At 35.6% G+C, this 25,948-nt stretch overlaps 1 protein-coding gene across 1 annotated transcript in view; it reads left to right on the top strand.

Annotated features, from left to right (window-relative positions):
- The window catches only part of LOC129514579 (thrombospondin type-1 domain-containing protein 7B), a 741,731-nt gene that overhangs the window by 644,394 nt on the left and 71,389 nt on the right, over positions 1-25,948 (top strand). Inside the window, exons 15-16 of the mRNA XM_055333257.1 lie at positions 1,271-1,404; positions 8,234-8,384. Coding sequence (XP_055189232.1) covers positions 1,271-1,404; positions 8,234-8,384 — 285 coding nt within the window. The remainder of the gene's footprint in view (positions 1-1,270; positions 1,405-8,233; positions 8,385-25,948) is intronic.

Genomic DNA, 25,948 nt, shown 5'->3' with positions numbered 1-25,948 from the left:
CTCTACATGAGAGAGCCAAATAGAACCCCATGGTTAAAAATAGTTTCTGACATTATTTGTGATTCCTAAGATGTAGTCTCACAAATAACCTTTTCTCATTTGATTTCCATCTAACGTGCTGACAGTGCTCCAATCTTGTTTTCTGATTATCCCATTACATAGTGCTTTCCCTCACATTTAGTGGAAACTTGCAAGTAATGGTTCTGTTTGGATAGCACTGCCTAGTCATCATTTACAATTCTGTGAAATTAGAAAGGCAGTGGGAGAAAAAATCTCGAGCTTAAGTTCTTATTTAAAAGGAAGAGCATTAATTAACTATTTTGGTAATAGGTTGAATCACTCTTCATCAGTATGCTCTACTAGAGCCATTTTTGTGATCTAGAATAACCTATCATGCAATGAAACATTTTCTTACTGAGGGAGAGTTCTGTGCTCTAAACTGAGTAATGCATTTTAAATTCAGTGTTAAAAAGGCAGGCAAACTCAATTGACTATCCATTGGGATACAATTTCAGGAAAAAAAAATCATCACAAACAATTGCATAGGAAGTACCCTAAGAATTAATTTACTGTAATCATTGTTTTTATCATGAAATTGTAAATATTCACAATCAGTAATCACTCATACCCAGTCTCTAAAGTCTAGCAGTGTTTGTCTTGTGTGTGTGTGTGTGTGTGTGTGTGTGTTATAGCTATGCTCTGAAAACATCCTACAAATAGCTGAATTCATATGAAGCCACAATACCCAGGAGGCTAAATGACTGCCTGTTAGCATTGATCATTCGGAGGCATAAAGAGAAATTTCCGGTGCAAATAATACCACTTTTCTTATGCATTATAAGGACTTCTTATATTCAAGAGTAAATTTTCCTTACATATATTTGTTTCAATTGACATCTTAAAGTACATCTGAGAATATGATATGCCATATAATTGAGAGCTGGACCATCTAATAGATGTTTTGTGAGGTCTTTGAGGAAATGAAATGGTAATGGAATTCCTATTCTCAGTGATAGGAAATGACCGTCCTTTGTTCTCTTCTGTGAAGGTATACCATTATGTCTTAGTTGATTACCCCTGTATGTTTCTTTAGGCAAGTCAGTAATTTCAGAGAAGCCAAATACATCTTGCTTTTTGGGAGTGTAATTTGGCTGTTTTAGCCAGAGTATAGTTCTTGGGTTATGTTCCACAGACATTACTAAAAGATAGGTTGTTTTATATAACTTGGATAGTTCCACATAATTTTTTGTTTCTTCCCTCTTCTTGACAGGTGCATGAGGCAGTCCCATGCTACAGTGAATGCAATCAGTATTCCTGGGTTGTAGAACACTGGTCTCCATGCAAAATCCACAATGAGCTGAGGTCTCTGCGCTGTGGAGGAGGAACACAATCTAGGAAAATCAGGTGTGTGGAAATGGAGACATTTGGGAAATGGGGCAGTGGAACTTACACATTTTTATAAAAAAAAAAAAGAGTGTTGCTTGTTCACATGCACTCTGATTTTCATACCACATACATTGGCTTTTGCTGATCATTAATTATCTTTAGAAGCATATGTGTCTTAATTGCTATGTGTACAGTGGAATTTCCTCTGCAGTGTGGTCACAATCTGTACTGTTCCTTGCAAAAGACATCAGTGGGAAAGCTAACTGTATAGGAGCAGGCTGGAATCCTTTCATTGATTCATAGCCATCACAGTTAAAAAATTGGGAGATTTTTGGCTGTGACACCATACCTCTTTTTTGCTCTATGGGTAGTGTAGCTAATGGACATTATCTTAATTTTTTTTTTTAAATTTTGAATGTCAGTACATTGAAAAGGTCAATTTAAACCCTCAAACTATTGGTCTTGGAAACTAGAGTCTGAGAATATAAACAACAGTGATGAATTTTAATATAAAAAGAGCACACTTCTGAAAGAATTCAGTATATTCTGGGTTATTTACAGAGGGATCTTGTTTAGAGTTTTTGTTTTGTAAATACAGGTAGTAATAAGCAAAGGAAATGGTCAAGTTTGTAAAAATGACCTATTTAAAAATGAATTGGGAAGAAAGACTTCCTTTACCAACTGCGGATAATGGTAATAAATGTTAGACTAAACAAATTGAAAACACAAATATTAATGATAAACAATAGTATTATGTAACATCAAGAAGAAAATGTAGTTTAGTCAGCTAACTATTCAGTTGTGTTAGCACATCATTTTGTGAGAGTTAGGAAGCTCCATTTCAAATGGACGTGCTCAAGTCTTATAACTCCCTGTTGAGTTAATTGTTACATTGAAGTCATTTGTTAAGGCAGAGCCTACTTATTTGTGTTGATTGTTATTCAACATCAGTGAACTTACTATATTCAGTAATTCATTATATATCTACCATTTCTTTGACTTAGTCCCAATGTTGCAAAATCACTGGTAGCCAGGTTGGAAGAAGTAGCTGTTGATGAATTTATCATCAACCCAAGCAAATGGCTAATAGACAAATTATCTTTCTTTCACATTTTCCATTCCCCTTTCCTCTGGGGACTAGTATGCTCAAGCTTTCACAGACTTTTTCTCTTCAAAATCTGTGTCTCCTGTGTCTTGTTCTCATGGTCGTGAAAAATGACTGATAAACTTAGCTTATTAAGTAACAAGCAGATGAGTTGTGGTACCTCCCACACTCATCCCAACCAAGCCTCTTAGTAGTACTAAAGCAAAATCTCAGGAGAAAAAGGAAAGCTTTAAGAGAATAAATTGCTACCGACAGAATTGTGGCAGGCTGACTGAGGAAAAACATACTGAAACAAGAAGACCTTTCAGCCATACTCCTCAGCTCAAATATAAAAAGCTCAATATAATAAAAATAACACAGCTACTGAATACTACTCTGTTATGGGCTGAATTGCATTCGTGAAAAATCTATGTATTGTAGTCCTAACCTTCAGCACCTCAAATTAAGGCTATATTTAGAGATATGCTCTTTAAAGAGGTAATTAATGTTAATGAGGTCACTGAAATGGGCCCTAATCCAATTTGATTCATCTCCTTATGAAAAGAGGATATTAGGACATAGATACACAGAGAAGGGGGAACATGTAAAGACACAGGGAAAACGCAGTCATCAGCTATCTACAAACCAAGGAGAGAGGTGTCAAAAGAAACCAACCCTGTCAACACCTTGATCTCAGACTTGAAGCCTCTGGAAAGAAGCTTGTGAGATAATAGTTTTCTATTTTTTTTTTAAGGCATCTAGTCTGTGATATCTTGTTGTGGCAGATTTTGTTGTATGATTTATGTGTACGGTCACATGTGAATCGTGCAGCAGATTTTCTAGGTATCTTGCATTTCAAACTTTTACTGACCTTAATAAGATACTGTTATAATGAATAAAATAGCTTATCCTTTCTCTTCCTTGAAACTTTCAAACTGGAGGACATCTTCATAGTTCAAATTGGGTTGCAATCACTTATCATCTTAGAAAGATATTCTATGTATCAGGCAGTCTAGGCACTGAGGATAAAAAAAAAAGCGAACAAAAGAAGTTTCTACCCTCAAATAACTTTTAATATAGCAGCAGAGAAAAAGACAAATACATAAATACAATGGAATGTCTTTGCTCTGAAATGTCAAGAAAAAAAATTGGGTTGGAGTGATGGGGGAGATACTGTTTTGGAGAGATTGGTCAGCAAAATATCCAAGCAGAGATTTAAATAAAATGAGAGACCTGAATGAATATAAAGATCTATAGAAAGAAATCCCAGGGAGAAGGAGTGTCCAAAGCAGAAATCTTCTTGGCTTGTTACAAAATGAATAACAAGATGTCCCAAATGATTGGTGCCAGAACTCAAATCATACAATCTTCTAAAAGAAGGTAAAAGGATTTTTTTCTAACTGTACTTGCCATGAAATGTTTGAGGCAGAGGAAATGACATAGTCTTATTTACATTTGAAAGGACCATGTTGGACGTAGAGAAGGTATTTTGGGGTATATAAATAGAAGCAGGAATGAAGGTTTCAAAGACATTCTAGAACTCCAGGTGAGAGACCCTGATGGCTGGACTGGGCTTGGTAATAATGAAGGTGGTGAGAAGGTCATATTTGGACTATATTTGGAAGGTACAGACCACAAGATTTATTTATAAAGTGATTGTAGAATGTGGAAGAAAGAAAAACATCAAAGATGACTGCTATGTTTTAGTGCCTAACAGTCATAGGAATGATGGTGCTATTTGTTGAGATAAGGAGTATTAGAAGGACATTTGAGAGAGAAAATCAAAAGCTAGCTTTTGAACACATTAAATTTGAGATGATCCTTGCCTTCCAACTGTGACAATACAGACTGGAGTTCAGAGAGAGACAGTGGTATAAATTTGGGCATCAGCAGCTTATGCATTTGATGTATATTGATAAGAAATGACATAAGAAATTGAACCATAGGGAATTTCAATATTCATAGTTGACAGCAAAGAGAAAGCTCTACAAATGAGACTGAGAAAAGGGTTGTTGGAGAAGGAGGAAAACCAAGAAACATGGAAGGCAAGAAGGTTTTTCAAGAAAAAGATAGTAATCAGTTGTTTCAAATGGTTCTCAGAAATTTACTAAGATGACAATTGACTGTTGAGTTTGGCAATGGGGAGTCTGTTAATGATCCAGGTAAGAGGTTTCTCTGGAATGGTAATAGAAGTGTGATTAAATTCAAAGATAGTCATGAAGGAAGTGGGGGGAAGGCTGTTTTAAAGCAGTTTTGCTCTGAGTTTTGAGTAGAAATGAGGTAACAATTGAAGGGACATATGGGAAGGAAATTGATGAGGCAGGGTGTAACTGCACGGGCATTTTCATTTGGGAACATCTTCAATTTCAGTCTTTTTAAGTCTTTACTCTTGGGCTTGCCAAAACCCCCAGAAAAGTCCTTTCATAAATCATGTTGAAAATAGATAATCCTAGCAGCCACTGTTTTGGGAACCTAATGAAAGAAGGCTGTTGATGTGGTAGGCAGAATGGTGGCCCCCCCAAAGATATCCATATCTAATACCTGAAGTCTGTGGATCTGTCACCTTACACAGCAAAAAGGGACTTTACAGATGTGATTAGGTGAGGATTTTGAGCCAGAAAGATATTTCTGAATTGTCTGGGTGGGACAAGTTATTCACAAGGGTTCTTAAGCATGAAAGGGGAAATGAAAGAGAAAGAGGAAAATGTGACCACAGATTCAAGGAACAGAGAGATGGAAGTCTGTTGTTTTTGAAGATGGAGAAAGGGACCATGCCCAGGGAACGGGGGTGGCCCCTGGAACCTGGAAAAGGTAAGAGTGTCTCTTCACAGCTCAGAAAGGAATCCAGCTCTAGCAAAGCATTGATGTTAGCTTAGTGAGATCCATGTTGGGTTTGTATACTACATAATTGTAAGATAATAGTTTACATTCTTTAAAGCACTAGGTTTGTAATAATTCTTCCAGTGTGTTAACTTGTACTTAAACCCTTGTTTTCAGTATGATATTCCCATCCTTAAGTGAGCCATGTATTCTCTAGCTCAAAGACTGTCTCTTTTTGTGATCCTCTCCAGATAATAAATCTTCAGTTACCTGCAGGGGGAGGGGAGGGGCCATCACATAGCCCTATGGATTGCAGGAGGAGATCTGAGGGCCCAGGTACTTCTTAAACATACTTTCATAAATCTTCCAGTTTTTCAGTCTCATCCATATTTCCAGAGGTACTTGGTGCCCCACATTCCTGAATTTTTTGTGTGTTTTGTGGAGTAAATTGAGTTATTTTCTTTTTTTTCCTTAAAGTCTTCGTATTTCAGCCTTCTTGCTATACTAGTTCATCTAGTGTCCAGTTCATTTATTTTCCATTTGTTTTCTTTGTCCTCACCCATGTTCTTTGTCTTGTAGGGTAATGCCTTTCCTTCTGCCTTGGATTTTTGAGTTTTCTTTGTTTGTGGGGTATTTTTTTTTTTTGTGGTTCTTGTAAAAAATTCCTTTACTATTGTTTTTGTGGCATATTAGGAGTGAACAAAGACTAATGAGTATATTCACTGGATGCCACTGACTAGAAGTCCTATCTCCTTTTTCTAAGTGAAATAATAAAAGAATGTCAGCTGATAGTGTGCAGGCAAGAAGGAAAGCAATTTCCAGCTTTTAAGTTTGTCCGGAGCAAGACATATAAGCTATTTTGTGGTCCTTCCTTCCACTATTGACTATTACCACAAAAGAAATTAAAGTCCATAGATGACTCTATACCATGCCTCCCTATATTAGAAGGCATTACTTACATCTTCTACATTCTATGTTAACTTCATTTTTACAATGTACAGGTTTTTATTACTTAGCAAGTCATAATGCTTACTATGTTCTGTACAACGTAGTAGGCTACATTGCAATTTTCCTGAATTAAAAAAAAATTGCATGTATAAAAGAAACTCCTAATGTATAGGATAATTCATTCTAGCCAAGCATGATTTGGAGAGCACCAATAGCTCTCCAGCATGTCTGTCTTAAAATGCTTATTCCTGTGCCATTGTATCTCAAGTGATCAGATCAGCAAATGGCACCACTTATGTCGTCGTCATTGTCATTTTCACCTTCACTGTGATTATTATTACTAGAAGAAGAATATCATAACGATAGGGATCTTCGTTCTTTCTTCTTTGTGGGAAGGGTGTGTTTGCCCCTGCAGCCAGGCAAAGGCTTAGTACATAGTCAGTACTCAAAAATATTTACTAAATGAATTATTATAAATAAATAAATACTAAGTTTGTATCCCATGCCTAGCAAAAGAGGCTTACATGTAGCTGGTATTCCTTAAACATTTTTGAAAAAAAATAATTCAAACATAAAATTCTAATTGAGATTTAATGTAAATACAGAGAAATGCCCCCTCATAGGAGTATAGTTAAATGAATTTATGCAACAGGGATACTACTGTGTAACCAGCTCTGAGGCCAAGAAATAAAATATTACCAGGACTACCTTAAGCCCCTAGTAGTAAGTAACCATTCCCCCAAATGTAACCACAATTCTGACTTCTGACACCATAGATGAATATTGCCTATTTCTTTCTATGAATGATATCACACAGTAAATTCTTTTGTGTCTAGCTTCTTTTGTGCAGCATTTGTATTTTTGAGCTTCACTCATGCTCTGTCATTTAACAGTAGTTCATGCTCTCCCACCACAATATATTTATCTATTGACCTTGTTGTTGAATACTTGAACTATTTCTAATTTGGATGATTACAAATAGTTCTAATATGAATATTTTCTGTCAGTTTTTTTCTTTTTTGGTGCACATTCATACACATTTCTTTAGTGTATATAAATAGGCATGGAATTGTGGGGTTATATGATTATATATATATATATATATATATATATATATATATATATATGTTGTGCTTTAGTAAATACTGCAAACTAGTTTTTCAAAGAGTTTATGGTCCAACCAGCAGAGTAAGAAGAGTTAGAGTTGTTGTATGTTCTTGCCAACCTTTGATATTTTCCTTTTTTTTTTCTTTTAAATTGAAGCCATTCTGGTGGATACATAGTGGCATACTGGTACAACACTTTGATTTTGATTGTATTGGATAAATAGCATGATTATCTTGCCTTTGCTAGCACTCATCACAAAGTCCGACACAGATTAGGCCAAGAGTCTGCGTACTGTTTCCTCAAACGCTGCATGAAAATGCTGTTACATATTGCCCTTTGGTTTATGATACCAAAATTCCTTACTGAAATGCAGAAAATACCTGAAAGAAAAACATGTTCAATTATGTTTCACATTCCTTGGCCATAACTTTAAATGTGTTGGACAAATATTAGGGAAGTTTGGATGATGTGAGATAAAAGTGTAGGAAAGGTCTAAGTCATAGGAATTGTGAAGTGTCTCACTATTACAAAGTGATGAACTCATTCAGAGAAGAAGAGTCTTCAAGATTTGTTACAGTAGAAAGAAAATCCACTCTGTGCTGAACCTGAGTGAAAATAGCATAGGTCTCTTGACATGGAGAGTTCTTCAGGGATTACAGTGGTCCCCAGTGTTCCCATCGTTCTCTCCTGCTCTGACTAAAGGGTTATCACTCAACAGAGGTCAACTGGCTGAAGAAGGAAAATTTTTTCTCTTTGATTTCTTTGCTGGCCTTATTTTATGCTTAATTATCTTTGAGGGGAAGATCTACGCTATATCTAAACTACAACCAAATTTACTCTCCACTGTTTTAAATCTCCACTGTTTTATCCTGTGATCTTGCCTTGCAGATGCATGAATGCTGCTGATGGTGAAGGGGGAGCCGTGGATAACAGCCTGTGCAACCAGGATGAAATTCCGCCAGAAACCCAATCCTGCTCTCTTCTGTGTCCCAGTGAATGTGTCATGTCCGAGTGGGGACCTTGGAGCAAATGCCCACAGGTGATTTCTCTTCCCTTGTCAATACCCTAATTCTCCAGCCCTGCCTTCACTTTTGACTGCTAATTCACACTACTTGCTCTCCAAAACATCCTTCTAGTAACACGAGAACATAATGTTACCTAAGAAGAAAGAAAAAAAAAATTTAGCGAGACTGAGCAATTTAAAATGCCAGTGCTTCTCTTAAGGCCTTTATCATGGGAACATGAACAAGGAAAATGAGCCTATAATGATCACACTAGGATTCGAATGCACACCCATTGTTAAAGGGGTCTTCTTTAGTACCAAAATGATTCTCATTATAATCTCTTGGTTCTGTTCCATTTTTATCCTGGCAGAATCAATTATATCTTAGTAGCTCAACTCTACTGTGTAATTTAGCTTCTGTTCATGATGATCTGTTTTTGCCTTTTGCTGTTTTCCCAAAGATGAGGTGTTCTTTTGTCATGTTCTTCTTCCGAAGCTGACAAAAAAAAAAGACCCTTTTTAAAGTCTAAAGCATTTGCCTTTAATTTTCTTTTTTTAAAAAAAATGGAAACATAATGTGACTATAGAAAAATAAATATTCCTCAAATAGGATAGTTCCACTTAATATTCTCAGAAGCTAAACTCTGATATTTTAGACTTGTATTTTGGCTTAACGAGCTGAAAAAAGAAAATGAGGGTAAGGAATATGCTATATGGCTCCAAACATTAAGAAGGGAGACATAGGTTTACTCTGAATTCAATGGTAATATAATGTGTGGGAATATTGTGCAAAATCTTTGTATAGAAATGGAAAGTATTTTTGAAATCAGTAAATATCCTGCATTTGCAGTTTTGAATTATTGACTCATCATTAATTTTTGCAACCTTATCTTTGGCATTCCCATAATTCTATTCCTGAGATTTCCTTTTGTATTTTTTCTTTGTTGAATCATTTTTTTGGGGGCTAGGACAACACTACATTAAGATGAGGTATTAATTAAGGGAATTTATAGGAATGGAATGTTGGTCCTATTTTGTGTGTAACTTAAATATAATGAAAGTTAACATTTACTGGGCACTTACTGTGTGCAAGGCACATGGTCCCCATACCAATACTATTAAGTACGTTAAGTACATACTATTATCAGTCTCATTGCACAGATGGAGAAACTAATTCTCAGGAAGGTAAGTAGCTTGCACTGAATAAGTGTTGGAGCTGGGCTAAACTTTATACTACCAGATGAAGCCAAAGCCTTTGCCTTATGTCCTTGGTGTTTAGAAGAATTAAGGTAGATTTAGATCCATACTTTTCTTTAAGATGCAGCATTTATTTATTATAAGAACAGAGCCAGTTAGCTGTCTGTATGATTATTCTGTGACCACATATGTGTAGTCATAGGTACATATATTCACACTTTAGAAAATGTGGCAGTGTACATTCTTTATTAATCAACTTGCAGACTTAGCGATCTAAAGAAGTTAAATGTAGAGGTCATGATCTTACTTTGGTGTTTTTCTAATTTGCTCATAGTAAATTCCATTAAGGTATAATGATTTTACAATGAAAATGTTGCCCTTTTAAATTCAAAGATTCTGGCCACTGAACTCAAATGTCCTTTATAGGAGCATTTTATACAATGTTGTGATGGTCTGGCACTCTATGTTTATTTCTTCGAGTTTGTAAAAGGCAATTTTCTTTAAGGTTTGTTTTTCCAAACTTAATCACACTATTTTTGGAGCATTTAGAAATTGGAGATAGAGAAAACATTTCAGCTTCCTTTCAGAAGATGACATAAGTAGTTACTTACCTGTCAGCATGAAGAGAAAGGGTTAGTCTGTCAACTGCTTATGCACCTGCTAAGTTACATCTTCATTATCATCATCATAGCTATGACAACAGTATTAACTTTCATTGAGCACATCTTATGTAACAAGCAGTGTGCTGGAATTTCATAACACTATGCTTTGATGATAGATATTTATCCACAGTCACTCAGGTCTGTTCTATCACAATGGCCTAGCTGTCTCTCAGATGCCATGCTGCTCTGGAATGTAAATAAAGACTTTAAAATGGAAAAAAAAAAGTAGCAATCAGGGCTCACAGTTGATTATCTTCCCCATCTTAAATATGTTACATAATTTTAATAAATTGCAACATCCTAGCATAATGCTCCAACATCATAGGTGCTTAAGCAGTACTTGACAATGATCATGATCATGATTATAGTGAAGTTAGCAATCTGGATCTTTGTACTTGTAGTTTAATTAGCACTTCAATGTGCATTTTCTGAGAAAAATAAAACAATTATTGTGTAATTATTCTCTATAGTATGTTCTGATTTGTGGATCTAAATATTGGTCATTATTTTACCAAATTCTCTTTTGATAGTCTGTAGTGTGACATGTGTCAGACTATTCACTGTTTCTCTTTCATCTTGTTCTTCCCAGGGGACTTCTTCACATAACCAAAAAAGCAAAACAGTAGTCCACCCTACTCCCTCACCAAAAAAACAGACTCAGAATATTTCTGACACAAAAATATGTTTCTCTTATACTTATTTATAAATTACTCTGAAAATTATCTTAGATTTTTTAAAATTTTTAAATATTTTTATTGAAGTTAGATTTGCCAACATAGAGCATAACACCCAGTGCTCATCCAGTCAAGTGCCCTCCTCAATGCCCACTATCAAAGTATATATATTTAATGTGAAATAGGCTTAATATGTTTTAAACATTGTAAAATAAGTAGATTTGCCAGCTAATTAAAAGAAACTTAGCAAAACCAATTAATCAAGTAAACCTATATCTTGAATTCCCAATATGTGTCCCACACTCTGAAGCCAAACATATATTACAGACCATCACTGCTACCAAGGAATCGCAGTCCTCAGTATCTTTATAACTGTGAACTGTGTATGGATAACAAAGGATTCAATAGCTGCGTGGGAGTGTTTATTAGTTTACACAATGTTTTCTAATAGAGTGGTAGGCAATATATGAAATAATTAAATATACTTCCTAACCTCTGGATCAGTGACTTTCACAGTCGCACACATAAGAAGCATCTAGAAAGTACTAACATACAGCAACTTTGCCCTATCCCAGAGATTCTGATTCAGTACATCTGGTTGGGGCCCATGAGTTGGCATTTATAAAGTTGCCATGTGATGCTGATTCTGCTATTCTGGGAACACACTCTGAGTCACAAGACTGTTGGCCATTACATTCAAACCATGTTTTTTTCTGAACCTCACTTTTATCACAACTATTTGTTGAATATTAAGCATTAGCAGTAATTGGATATTTAGCATATATTTGCAGATGCTTTTCATGTGCCAATGTGCTTAGCACTTTATTTTCCCACTTAATCTGCATAATGCCACTCTGAAATAGATGCTATTATACTCCCAATATATAGATAAGTAAACTGAGTTTCAGTTTAGTAACCTGCTACTTTTGAAGAGCTAGTAAAAGGCATAGTGATTCCTTAAGCCCATGTAATTCGCACATAACCCCTAACCACTTCAAAAAATAGAATCTGTACTTCCTGTTCTAGATTATGGTAACCCATAAAATCTGTTGTATTCTTTTCTGGTTTACTTTGGTTATTGGATTTGTGAAGGAAGATACTTCTCAATTGAGTAATCTGAGTTGTTTGCCAAGGACGGAAAGAAAAGGAGTCAAAAAAGAGGGTGTGATCTAATGCCCAGGAACATTTGCCAGCTACGTGACAGGAACCAAGTTACTTAAACTTCTGAGTTACAGATTCCTCATCAGGAAAAGAAGGACAATGATCGTAGTTTTTCCAGGTTATTTAAAGATTAGAGATAATATATATAAGATGAACAGCACAAAGAATTACTTACTTTGTTTTTTTTTTTTAAAAAAAAAAGGAAAAAGAAGCAGCAAATCAAAGCCCCCCTTGTATTGTTACAAAGTGGTTGAGAAACATAAGACAGGTTGCTATATATTTTCTAAGTCATACAGGGAATATCCCTTCCTTCACACAAAATGGGTTATTACATGATCTTACAGAAATAAAATGTCACCTCCTTTACTGAAAAATGACTTAAGCCTAATTTGTTAGCAGTCCCAAAAAATAAGGCATCAGAAAGATAACTTCAAATGAATGGGTCACTGACCTTAAAGTGATTACAAACCATACCAAAGAGCAAACAAAACAAAGACATTAAAAATTGTGTTGAGATCATTTTAACTGTATCGGCAAGAATTGAAGACTATAAATGGATCAAGTAAAACACAGTTCAAGGCAGAATTTGAAGAAAATAGAAAACCATGTGTTTCACTTATTTTTATGTTCTTGTTTTCTCATGTTCTCACAACACACACACACACACACACACACACACACACACACCTCATTTATTTTTGACTCCAATATGCTCACTTCTCCAGAATGCTTTAATGGGAAAAAAGTTTATGAAGTTGTATATTTAAAAACCTTTGCAATAGTGTTCACTCTTTAAAGGCATGCATATATGTGTATAAATACATGTGTATTTGTACATACATGACAAATACATTTATATAATAGTTCATTATTTATTACCAAGTATTTCTCTTTTTTCTACCTAATCTTAATTATTTCCCATTTTAATCCTTATTCTTCTTAATTATGCTGGTGAGTATTATTCATAGAATCATACATTCTTCAAGAAAGGTTTATAAATTTCTAAATTCAGAAACTGTTCAGCCCTTGACATATCTAAAAGAATATATAATTCTCTTCATGTATGCTTTTAATCCTTATAGCAATTTGCCATTGAGTAATATGTGACTCTCCTTGAAAGCTCAACAAAGGAATTTCTTTTTTTTTTTTTTTAAGATTTCATTTACTTATTCATGAGGGACACACAGAGAGAGACAGAGACATAGGCAGAGGGAGAAGCAGGCTCCCTATGGGGAGCCCAATGCAGGGCTTGATCCCAGGACCTCAGGATCATAAGTTGAGCTGAAGACAGATGCTCAACCACTGAACAACCCAGGTGTCCCTCAACAAAGGAATTTCTTTGTTTATCATTAATGTTGATAGAAGAAAGCAAAGAAGGTCCTGGAGGTAAATTTCCAAACTGATGTATACTTTATAGAAGCAAGCCTGTATAATTCCTCTCCAGAAAGATGACTTAAGTTTAGCAAACTTACTTGAACTTTAATTGATTCACTTACAGCTCAATATCAAAAGCTGGTTAGAGCTATAGCCAGGCATGCCCTTACACTGTAGGAATGGGAGACTCATTTAACGGTGATCTGCATGCAATCTCATGATCAAGCAGTGACTCTAAATCTTTGCCTTCTTACCAGGACAACCTCTGAGAAAGCATCACAAAGGAAGACTTTGCAAAGATATAGAGCTGAAGTGCAATTGAATCTGTGTTCTTTCATAGTCTTAATATTGTGCTTCCAAAGGGCATTTTCTATACTTGACTCTTCTTTGACTCTTTGTGTGCAGGACATACTAGTGAAAGCCAATACAAGTATATACTGACAGATAGATACTACCATTATTCTTCCAGATAAAGAGACTTCTTTAAAAAAGAAACAGAAAAGTAGACCAATTTTCTAGGCCTTCCAGAATTAAGCATTTGAGGGTTAAGAAAAACCTTATTTTGGGGAGCTCCTCAGTGGCTCAGTCAGTTAAGTGTCTGACTTTAGCTCAGGTCATGATTTCAGGGTCTTGGGATTGAGCCCCACGTCAAGCCCCATACTGGGCTTTCCACTCAGCGGGGGATATACTTGACCCTCTCCCTCTGCCCCTCCCTATGCTTGTGCTCACTCAAAAACATAAAATCTTAAGAAAGAAAGAAAGAAAGAAAGAAAGAAAGAAAGAAAGAAAGAAAGAAAGAAAGAAAGAAAGAAAGAACTTAATTTTTCATGGTGCTCCAATGTTTTTTTTGGTAAAGGCTGTCAACAATGACATTTTATTACTGATGACTCAGCATTTTCAGTACCTTAGCACTAAAACAACACTCTGAAAGTTATGTTTCCAAGAAAACAATGTACCCCAACGTATACAACTAGTATTTACCTCCAAGCACTTTATCAACCTCTCCTCAGTCCATAACATGCAGGTAACAACCTGTATTTGTCTCTGGATGGCATGTCTACTGGTCATAACTCTCAAGTTGCCTAGTGCTTTTTTTTCTTTGACTCACAACTGAAAGCCAGAGGAGGGGAATGATGATAATTTTCTATATTTTGGACTCTGGTTCTTTTTGTTAAATTGATATTGGCTCTTAATCAGAAGCCAATAATTCATTACTCAGAGCTTTGTGGAGTATTTTACCCAGTGTGCAGTGAGATTCAATATAACCTAGAGCCATTCTTACTTCCAGAATTACGTTAGGCCCTGCAGAAAGAGGCCTCATTTCATACAATATAGCAGGAGATGATAATCCTATAAAGGCCATCTTTGGGCTGTTCCAGTTTTTATTTTTTTTGTAATTTGTTATTCTTTCTTATGCAGTGTGATTTCTTTGAATCTCATTATCACTAATTTGGAATACAAAATAAGGATTCCATTGCTCTTAATATCTCTGTCTCTGTCTCTCTCCTTGACTGCCTCTACTTATCTTTATTTAAAAAAAGAGAGATATTTTTAAATAGAAATTCTCAAAAAATAGTATAATGAGTCTCATAAGTTAATTATCCAGAGTCAACAGTGATGACACAGCTTTAATAATTATCTACATATAATATTTTATTTCTTCTTCCCACTTCTTATCCCTTCTCCAATAGATGAGTTTAAAATATATCCTATGCATCATATCATTTCATCCATAAATTTCTGTATATCTTTCTAGGAGATAATGATGAATCACAATGACAGCAAAACATAACCATGTTGCTTATATCTTGTAGGGGTATGATCATAGAAAATTAAAAACATGACTCTTATACAAAGTGTCAAATTAATTAACATCTTAATAATTAAACCAGCATAACTATAAGACAGGTTCAAACAGAATTAGGGCAGAAAATTTTTACTTCTAGCAATGATGGAATATCATTGGGTATATTTGGATTAGATTGGCAAAATAGGGACTTAAGTGGTAGTGCTGGTAACATTTATTTTTTGAGCTCTGGTCTGGTTATACAAATATTTTCACATTGTGAAAAGTCATTGAGCTGAGTCCCTATGATATTTGCATTTCTCTGCATGTATCCAGTTACACTACATATGAGAAAGCAACAATCTGTGATCCATTGCTAGAGGAAAACTAGTCAATATAAGCAGAATCAGAAATAACAGAGATTATAGAAATTGAGATAAGGAACTTAAAACAAATCCTTATTCCCTGGGTGGCGCAGCGGTTTAGCGCCTGCCTTTGGCCCAGGGCACGATCCTGGAGACCCAGGATCGAATCCCACATCGGGCTCCCAGTGCATGGAGCCTGCTTCTCCCTCTGCCTATGTCTGCCTCTCTCTCTCTCTCTCTCTCTCTCTCTCATAAATAAATAAATAAAACAATTAAAAAAAACTTTATAAAAGGAACTTAAAGCAGCAACAATAAATATTTTAAGTATGTTCTAGAATTTAAAGGAAAATATGAACATGAGGAATGAAATAGATGATATTGAAAAGACCTATATATAACTTTTTAGAGATATAAAATATGTTTGAAATGAAAAATGTACCAAATGGGAGTAATGACATATTAGACTTTGCAGAAGAAAGAATGTGAACTTTAAGATAATAAAAACTCTACACTAAAGCAAAACAAAAAGACTGAAAGAGGGGCACCTGGGTGGCTCAGTTCTTGAGCATCTGCCTTTGGTTAAAGTTGTGATCATGGGGTCCTAGGATTGAGTCCCACATGGGGCTCCCTGCAGGGAGCCTTCTTCTTCCTCTGTCTGTGTCTGCACCTCTATCTTTGTGTCTTTCATGAATGCATAAATAAAATCTTTTAAACAAATGAAAGAGAAGGAGTAGAGACAAAATGATGTGAGGAACATAAACAAGTGATTTAATGAAACTATAATTGGAGCCCTGAAGGAGAGTAGGGAGTAGACAGAAAAATATTTAAGGAAGTAATAGCTGAAATTATTCTAAATATAAAAATGGCTATAGTCCTCAGATAATGTTACCTGGATCAAATAATCCTGGTTGACCAATACTGTGAGAACAAAGTAGGAGAAAAGGCTAGAGGTCTAAATGTTTATTATATAGGGAGCCTTTCACCTTTCACGTCAGCCCTTTATTTTCCAAATGTTACCTGTATGCTTACTTGTGTCTAGTGTCCCTGTGCAGAGAATTCTGTTTTACCTTTTTTTTATTTTTATGTTTTATTTTTATTTTTCAATCAGCATTAAATATAAAACTTTTATTATAACGAGCATTACCGAAGGTTGAATAAGCTCATGTTATCTCTGTTGCAATTTGTTAGCTAAAAGATGACTTAAAATGGTCAATTTTGTCTGTCTCAAAGGTTCTTTTTTCAAATTTTTATATAAATTCCAGTTAGTTAATATATAGTGTGGTTTTACCTTTTTAAAAATAATAAAGGCCCATCTTTAACCAGAGTTGAGAAAGGCAAGCATCTGGGTCAGCTAAGTGGGCAGCTAAGTGACTACAAGGTCAGGGTAATTACTTCAAAAACAGACTTTTAATGAGTATTCTAGTTTTGAGTCCTAATTTCACCTCCTTTTTTAGATGTACTTGCTGGTCAAATTCTTAGTTCGATGGGGCTCTCCAGGACAAATGTTTAGATGTACAACATAGTTGTATGACATTTATATGCATTATGAAAAGCTGTCACCATACATTGGTGACATATAGTTATTATAATATTATTGACTATAATTCCATATCCTGTACTTTATATCTTATATACTGTATCTCTTAATCCCCTTCATCTATTTCACTCATTGTCCCACCCCTCTTCCCTCAGGCAACCACCAGTGTGTTTTCTATATTTCTGAGGCTGTTTTGATTTTGTTTGTTGATATGTTTTAGTTTATAGATTCCACATATAAGTGAGAGCATATGTTATTTGTCTTTGACTTATTTTACTTACCACAAGGCCTGCTAGGTCTATCCACATTGTCACCAATGGCAGTATTCAATTTTGTAAATGGCTGAGTAATATTCCATCATTATATATATATATATATATACACAATATATTTTTTTATCCATTTATCTATTGATGAACACTTAGGTTGCTTTCATAAGTGGCCCAGGCACTTTTCAAATACCGCCTCTGTGCTGAGTCTCAGACGAGTGAGTTTGTGCACGGGCCCATTATAGCTGAGTATCTATAACCCTCTGGCACTCCCAGAACGAAGCCCTCCTGATTTTCAAAGCCAGATGTTATGGTGGCTAGTTTTCCTTACGCAGATCCCCAAAGTGGGGGTGGGATGATGAGGGGTGACTGATGTGGAACTTGAGCCCCCTCCTCAGAGAGGACATCCATGCCTGTGATACTACTTGTGTTTGTGGGTCACAGTGCTAGGGTTATGGGTCCCAACCAGACCTCATCTGCCACTCCTACTTCCTAGTTGTGACTTTTCCTTTGTACCACATGCGAGCTTTTCACACTCAGACTTGCTCCATCCATAGTTGCAGCTTTGGTGTGTCCATGTGGGGATGTGAGCTCAGGATCCTCCTACACTACCATCATGGTTGGGCTCTCTTTCTTTAATCATGAAATATTTTAGTCATACAGAAAACTACAGAGAATTATGTAAATAAAACTTTTAGTGACCCAACTTCTAGCTTTGTAAAATCTTAGCAATTTGTGTACATTTTTTTTTAAATTCAGCCCTTCTTTTATATATCTTTGTGAAATTTTGTGGCCTTCCTTATGTAGATATTTTATGTTAAGCTTATACTTAGGCATTACCATTTTAAGTAGTACCACTTTAAATGTTATTGCTGGCATGGAGCCCAAAGTGTTGGGTTTTCTTTTCTTTTTTTCATGTTTCTATTCATTTCACTAGGCTTTTGTACTTGTTTTTTTTATATTTTGGGTCTGGTTTTTTTTGATATTTTAAGAGAACTATATCATCTCAAATAATGAATGTATCCTTATTCTGAGTGTGTATGATTGTTAATTTTTTATCAGGACGTATTTAGTTAGGCAGAGTTAACAACAACTGTGATCAATGACCCTACTGATTATTGGGCATCCTTGTCATACTCCTGAGTTTCACAGCAACATTAAGTATTTTACACTTATTATGACTATTTTGTAGAGATAAATAATTTATAATCTTCTTCTTTTGGCTTTAAGGAATAAAAGACCAAGACCAAAAACTAAAGCCAAGACCACCAAAGTGCCACTTACATTAAAAAAAAAAAAAAAGATACAGAAATTGAAGTGAAATGGTCTCTTGAGTTAACATCTCTCTTCCATAATCTTCCTGATTTTTCTCTCTGCTGTTAGGGCCTAAGTTCACTTTGCATGTCTGAGCTGTGCTTCCACTATTCCTTGTGCCTCAATAGCACTTGCAGTATTCTTGTGTGCAAGTCCAAGGAAGAACTAGGCCCCTGACTGAGCTGATTACCATGGCTAACGCCAGGAAAAGCAATTTTGGTTGGGTTGCTTGGTTGGCTCAGTTAGTTAAACAGCTGCCTCTGGCTCAGGTCATAATCCCAAGGTCCTGGGATCGAGCCCTGCTTTGGGCTCCTTGCTGAGAGGGGAGTCTGCTTCCCCCTCTCCCTCTGCCTTCCCCCTGCTTGTGCTCTCTCTCTCTCTCTCTCTTTCTCTCTCTCTCTCTCAAATCAAAATCTTAAAAAGGAAAACAAAAGAAAAGCAGGTTCGGTCAAGACAGAGCAATGTGGTGTACACAGAGCCTGATCCTGACAGAAGCCAGTTAGATGATTGTTTTTTTTTTTTCTGTTGCTTCCATTGCTGACTGTGCCTTGAAATTTTCTATGCATTTCAGTATTTTAATATTACTACTTTCTTTCATTTTTATAAAAAAAACTTTGAATATATTTTTATCTGTTATGAACATATGAACACTAATTAGTTTTTGGTCTTGGTGTTTTATTCCCTGAAGCCAACAGAAAAATATTATAAATTATTTATCTCTATATAATAGTCATAATAACTGTAAAATACTTAGTGTTACTGTGAAACTCAGGAATCTGACAAGAATGCCAAATATTCAGTAGCATCATTACAGTTGGCCTCACCCTGCCCACAGTTCTAGCTCAGAAAACAATCATCTAACTGGCTCATGTCAGGATCAGGCTCTGCGTGCACCACATTGCTGGGTCTTGACCAAAACTACTTTTCTTTCTTTCTTTTTTTTTTTTTTTTTAAGGTTTTATTTGATTTGAGAGAGAGCACAAGCAGGGAAGAGAACACTAGTTATGAACATTGTATGTTAAAGATATCTATCTTATTTTATTTCTTCTCTCAAATTTCTGTCTTTGCTAAGTGGTGCAGTTGGTTTGAATGTCAGACTCTTGGCTTCAGTTTAGGTCATTATCTTGGGTTCCTGGGAACGAGTCCTGTGTTGGGCTCTGCCCTCAGCATAGTCTGCTTGAGATTTTCTCCCTTCCTCTCCCCTTCCTGTAGTCTCTCTCTCTCTCTCTAAACTAAAAAAATAAATAAATCGTAAAAAAAAATTCCTATCTTTGTCAATATGATCTGCAATTATGGAGCTAAATGATCATTTTTATCAGCTTCAATATCTTACATAATCATTTACTATTTGTAGATTTCCACACAGAAAATGGTAATTTTTTTGTTTTCCTATTACACTATTTTTGCTTTTAAGACCATAATACTCTATATTTTAATCATAAACATCTCCTCAAACAAGTTGGAATGATACCTTGAGTTTATTAATTATGACAAAACTTTTTTTTAAAGATTTTTATTCATGAGAGACAGAGAGAGAGAGGGAGAGAGGCAGAGACACAGGCAGAGGGGGAGAAGCAGGCTCCATGCAGGAGCCTGACATTGAGACTCGATCCCAGGTCTCCAGGATCACACCCTGGGCTGCAGGTGGCACTAAACCACTGAACCACCAGGGCTGCCCAACTATGACAAAACTTAAAGCTCAAATGCTTTACTGTATTCTAAGGCCAAAACTATTATTCCCACACTCCCTCTCATTTTCACCTGTTACTGGATGTATCTTAATCCATGCTGCATTTCTTTATTATCAAGTATAGTATGATTTAGTGTATTATATGTGCATTTTCCCTTTCTAATTCTAGGAATTTTTAATAGTCTTCTGATGAGGCATAAATTTCATACATTAAAATGCATAGATCTTAAGGATACAATTGAATACAGTTTTACTTTTTATACATCTAGTTAACCACCAAACAGATCAAAACATAGGCCAATCCTAGCACTGTACAGGCACCTTGATGCCACTTTTCTTTTTATATGCACAATTTCATAGTCAAATTAACCACTATTATTATTATTTTTTATTTTTTTATTTTTTTTATTTTTTTTATTTATGATAGTCACACAGAGAGAGAGAGAGGCAGAGACATAGGCAGAGGGAGAAGCAGGCTCCATGCACCAGGAGCCTGACGTGGGATTCGATCCCGGGTCTCCAGGATCGCGCCTTGGGCCAAAGGCAGGCGCCAAACCGCTGCGCCACCCAGGGATCCCCACTATTATTATTTTCATCAAATGTATTGGTTTTGCTTGTCTTAAACTTCAAGGAATTGGAATACAACAATATGTACACTTTTGTGTCTGATCTTATTAGCTTTATGTCTTATATAAATGGAATCACATCATTCCATTATATAAATGGAATATATATTTTGTGTCTAGCTTATTTTGCTAAATAAAATGAGTTTGAGATTTATGAATGTTACTGTTTTTTAGTACTAAACAGTATTTTATTATAGGAATATAGCATTTGTTTATGCATTCTCTTGTTAATGACATTTAGGTCATTTCTAGTTTAGGACTATTATAAATATAGCTACTCTGAACATTCTATGAGTTGTTTGGTGGATATATGAGTTTATATCTCTTGAGCATATATCTGGGAGGGGAATAATCAGGTCATAAGATAGGTGTATTTGTATATTAGAAATGTCCTGGGGAACCTGGGTGGCTCAGTCATTTAAGTGTCCGACTCTTGGTTTCAGCTCAGGTTCTGATCTCATGGCTTGTGGGATGGAGCCCCATGTTGGACTCTGCACTCAGTGGAAGTCTGCTTGGGTATTCTTTCCCTTTGTCCCTTCCCCTACTTGTATCCACTCTCTGCGTCTCACTCGAATAAATAAATATTTTTTTAATGAAATGTTCAGGCATTTTTCAAACTTACAGAACCATTTTACCTTACTTACAGCAATGCACGAGTATACCAATTCTAACACATCTGCATCTACATTAACAGTTTTCAAGTTTTTTTTTCCTTTTTTTAAATTTTAGCCATTCCACTGGATTTGTAATAATCTCTCATTGTGATTTTAACTTGCATATCTCTGATGACTAATAATGTTGAGTAACTTTTCATGGGCTAATGGCCCACTTAGATATCTTACTGGTAAAATGCCTGTTTAAGTCAATTACCTATTTGTTTTTTAAATGCACTGATTTACTTTTATCACGGGGTCATAGTTTTCTTGTTTTTTTTTTTTTAATTTTCTCCCAAGATTTATTGGGAAAAAGATAGACAATATCATTGTTTAAATTTAAAGATGTACAATGTAATAGTTTGATTTATGTATATGTGTATGTGTTGTGAAATGATTCCAACAATAGAGATAAGTAACACATCCTTCACCTCAGATAGTTACCTTTTTTTGGTTTTGATTTTTTGGTGAGACCATTTACATTAAGTTTTTATTTAAATTCCAGTTAGTTAACATACAGTGTAATATTAGTTTCATAGTGATTCAACACTTCCATACGGCACACTATACTTATCACAAGTGTACTCCTTAATCCCAATCACCTATTTCACCCCCCCCCCATTCATCACCCCTCTGGTAACTATCAGATTGTTCTCTCTAGTGAAGAGTCTGTGTCTTAGTTTGCCTCCCTCTCTCCTTTCTTTCCTCTGCTTGTTTTGTTTCTTAAATTTCACATATGAGCGACATCATATGGTATTTGTCTTTCTCTGACTTATTATCCTAGTGTGTGTGTGCGTGTGTGTGTGTGTGTGTGTGTGTATACATATCACATCTTTTCTATCCATTTATCAGTTAATGGATATATGGTCTGTTTCCTTATTTTGGCTATTGTAGATAATGCTGCTATAAACATCAGGATACATGTACCCATTTTTTTAAGATTTTATTTATTTATTCATGAGAGACACAGAGAGAGAGAGAGAGAGAGAGAGAGAGAGAGATGCAGAGACATAGGCAGAGGGAGAAGCAGGCTCCATGCAGGGAACCCAATGAGGGACTCGATCCCGGCCTCCAGGATCATGCCCTGGGCCGAAGGCAGGCACCAAACCACTGAGCCACCCAGGGATCCTCCACAATACATGTACTCTTTAGAACTGGTATTTTTGTATTCTTTAAGTAAATACCTAGTGCAACTGTTGGATCATATATTTCAACTTTTTAAAAAAGATTTTATTTATTTGACAGAGCACAAGTAGGTAGAGCCATAGGCAGAAGGAGAGAAAGAGAGAAGCAGGCTCCCTGCTGAGCAGGGAGCTCCATGCAGGGCTTGATTCCAGGACCCTGGGATCGTGACCTAAGCTAAAGGCAGATGCTTACTCAACTGAGCCACCCAGGTGCCCCATATTTTAACTTTTTGAGGAACCTCCATACTGTATTCCAGAGTGGTTGTACCAGTTGACATTCCCACCAACAGTATAAGAGGGTTCTCCTTTGTCTACGTTCACACCATCAACCCCTTGTTTCTTGTGTTGTTGATTTTAGCCATTCTGACAGGTATGAAGTGATATCTCATTAGAGTTTTGAGTGGCGTTCCCCTGATGATGAGTGATGTTGAGCAACTTTTCATCTGTCTGTTGGCCATCCCAGTGTCATCTTTGGAAAAATGTCTATGCCTTCTGCCCATTTTTAAATTTTAAACAGAAACACTCACTGTTTGAGTATTAAGTTTTATAAGTTCTTTATATATTTTGGATACTAAACCCTTTATCAGACTGTCATTTGCAAATATCTTCTCTCATTTTAAAGGTTGTCTTTTTGGTTTGTTTTGTTTTTTTTTAATTATTGTTTTATTTCCTTTGCAGAAGCCTTTTATTTTATTTTGATGTAGTCTCAATCCTTTATTTTTGCTTTTATTTCCCATGCTTCAGGAGACATATCTAGAAAGAAGTTTCTATGTTTGATGTCAAAAAGGTTATTGCCTGTGTTCTCTAGGATTTTGATGGTTTCAAGTCTCATATTTAGTTCTTTAATCCATTTGAAATAATTTTTGTGTGTGGTTTAAGAAAGTGGTCTAGTTTCATTCTTTTGTATCTGACTGCCCAGTTTTCCCAATATCATTTGTCTTTTTTTTCCCATTGGTTATTCTTCCATTTGTGAAGATTAGTTGACCATGTAGTTGTGGGTTCATTTCTGGGTTTTCTGTTGTGTTCTATTGATTTATATGTCTATTTTTGTGCCAGTACTGTACCGTTTTGATCACCACATATAACTTGAAGTCTGGAATTGTGGTACCTCAAGCTTTTATTTTTTAAAGATTGCTTTGGCTATATGAGGACTTTGGGGATTCCATACAAGTCTTAGGATTATTTTTTCTAGCTCTTTGAAAAATGCTGTTGGTATTTTGATAGGGATTGCATTAAATGTGCAGATTGCTTTGGGTAGTATAGACATTTTAACAATACTTGTTTTTCTGATCTATAAGCATGGAATGTTTTCTCATTTCTTTCTGTCATCTTCACTTACTTTCATCAGTGTTTTTCAGAATACAGGTCTTTCTCCTCTTTGATTTGATTTATTCCTAGGTATCTTATTACTTTTGATGCACTTGTAAATGGGATTGATTCCTTAATTTATCTTTCTGTTGTTTTATTTTGGGTATATAGAAATGCAACAGGTTTCTGTATGTTGATTTTGAATCCTGCGACTTTACTGAATTAATTTATCAGTTCTAGCAGTTTTTGAGAGCCTTTGGGTTTTCTATGTATACTATCATGTCATTTGCAAATGGTGGAAGTTTTACTTCTCCCTTGCATGTTTGGATGCCTTTTCTTCTCTTCTTTTCTTTTCTTTTCTTTTCTTTTCTTTTCTTTTTCTTTTCTTTTCTTTTCTTTCTTTCTTTCTTTCTTATTTATTTATTTATTGTTGTTGTTGTTGTTGTTGCTGTTGCCTGGTTGCTGTGGCTAGGACTTCCAGTACTATGTTAAATAACAGTGGTGAGGATGGACATTATGTCTTGCTCCTGACTATATGAAAAATTCTCATTTTTTTCTCACTGAGGATAATATTAGCTGTGGGTTTTTCATAAGTGGCCTTTATGATGTTGAGGTATGTTCTCTCTAAACCAACTTTGTAGTGGGTTTCTCTCATGAATGGATATTGTACTTTGTCAAATCCTTTTTCTGTATCTGTTGAAATGATCCTATGTTTCTCATCCATTCTCCTGTTGATATGGTGTATCATGTTGATTGATTTGCAAATAATGAACCTCCCTTGCAACCCAGAAATAAATCCAACTTGATTGTGGTAAATGCTTTTTTTTAAAATGTATTCTTGAAATCAGTTTGCTACTATTTGTGGAGAATGTTTGCATCTATGTTCATCAGGGATATTGGCCTGTAGTTCTCTCTCTCTCTTTCTCTCTCTCTCTCTTTCTTTCTTTCTTTTTTTTTTTTTTTTTTAGTTCTCTTTTTTAGTAGAGTCTTCATCTGTTTTTGGTATCAGGGTACTGCTGGCCTATAGAAAGAACTTGGAAGTTTTCCTTCCTTTTCTAATTTTTGGAATAGATTGAGAAGAATAAGTATTAACTCTTTTTCTCTCTTAGCAAATGTTAAGAAAACAGTACAGTATTGTTAGCTATAGTTGTCATGCTATACATTAGACTTCAAAAGTGTATTCATCTTATAACTGAATGTACCTTTGACTAGTATTTCTCCAGTTTCCCCACTGTCAGTCAATGGCACACTATTCTACTATATTTTTTAAATTTTTAAAATTTTATTTATTTTATTTTTTTAAATTTATTTTTATTGGTGTTCAATATGCCAGCATATAGAATAACACGCAGTTCTCATCCCATCAAGTGCCCCCCTCAGTGCCTGTCACCCAGTCACCCCAACCCCCCACCCACCTCCCTTTTTATCACCCCTAGTTTGTTTCCCAGAGTTAGGAGTCTCTCATGTTCTGTCTCCCTTTCTGATATTTCCCACTCATTTTTTCTCCTTTCTCCTTTATTCCCTTTCACTATTTTTAATATTCCCGAAATGAATGAGACCATATAATGTTTGTCCTTTTCCGATTGACTTATTTCACTCAGCATAATACCCTCCAGTTCCATCCACGTTGAAGCAAATGGTGGGTATTTGTCATTTCAAATGGCTGAGTAACATTCCATTGTATACATAGACCACATCTTCTTTATCCATTCATCTGTCGATGGACACCGAGGCTCCTTCCACACTTTGGCTATTGTGGACATTGCTGCTAGAAACATCGGGGTGCAGGTGTCCCGGCAT

The sequence above is a fragment of the Nyctereutes procyonoides genome, unplaced genomic scaffold (assembly GCF_905146905.1).
Source record: "Nyctereutes procyonoides isolate TBG_1078 unplaced genomic scaffold, NYPRO_anot_genome, whole genome shotgun sequence".
Taxonomy (NCBI): domain Eukaryota; kingdom Metazoa; phylum Chordata; class Mammalia; order Carnivora; family Canidae; genus Nyctereutes; species Nyctereutes procyonoides.
The sequence above is the reverse complement of the archived record's forward strand: the minus strand, read 5'-3'. Positions and strand labels throughout refer to the sequence as shown.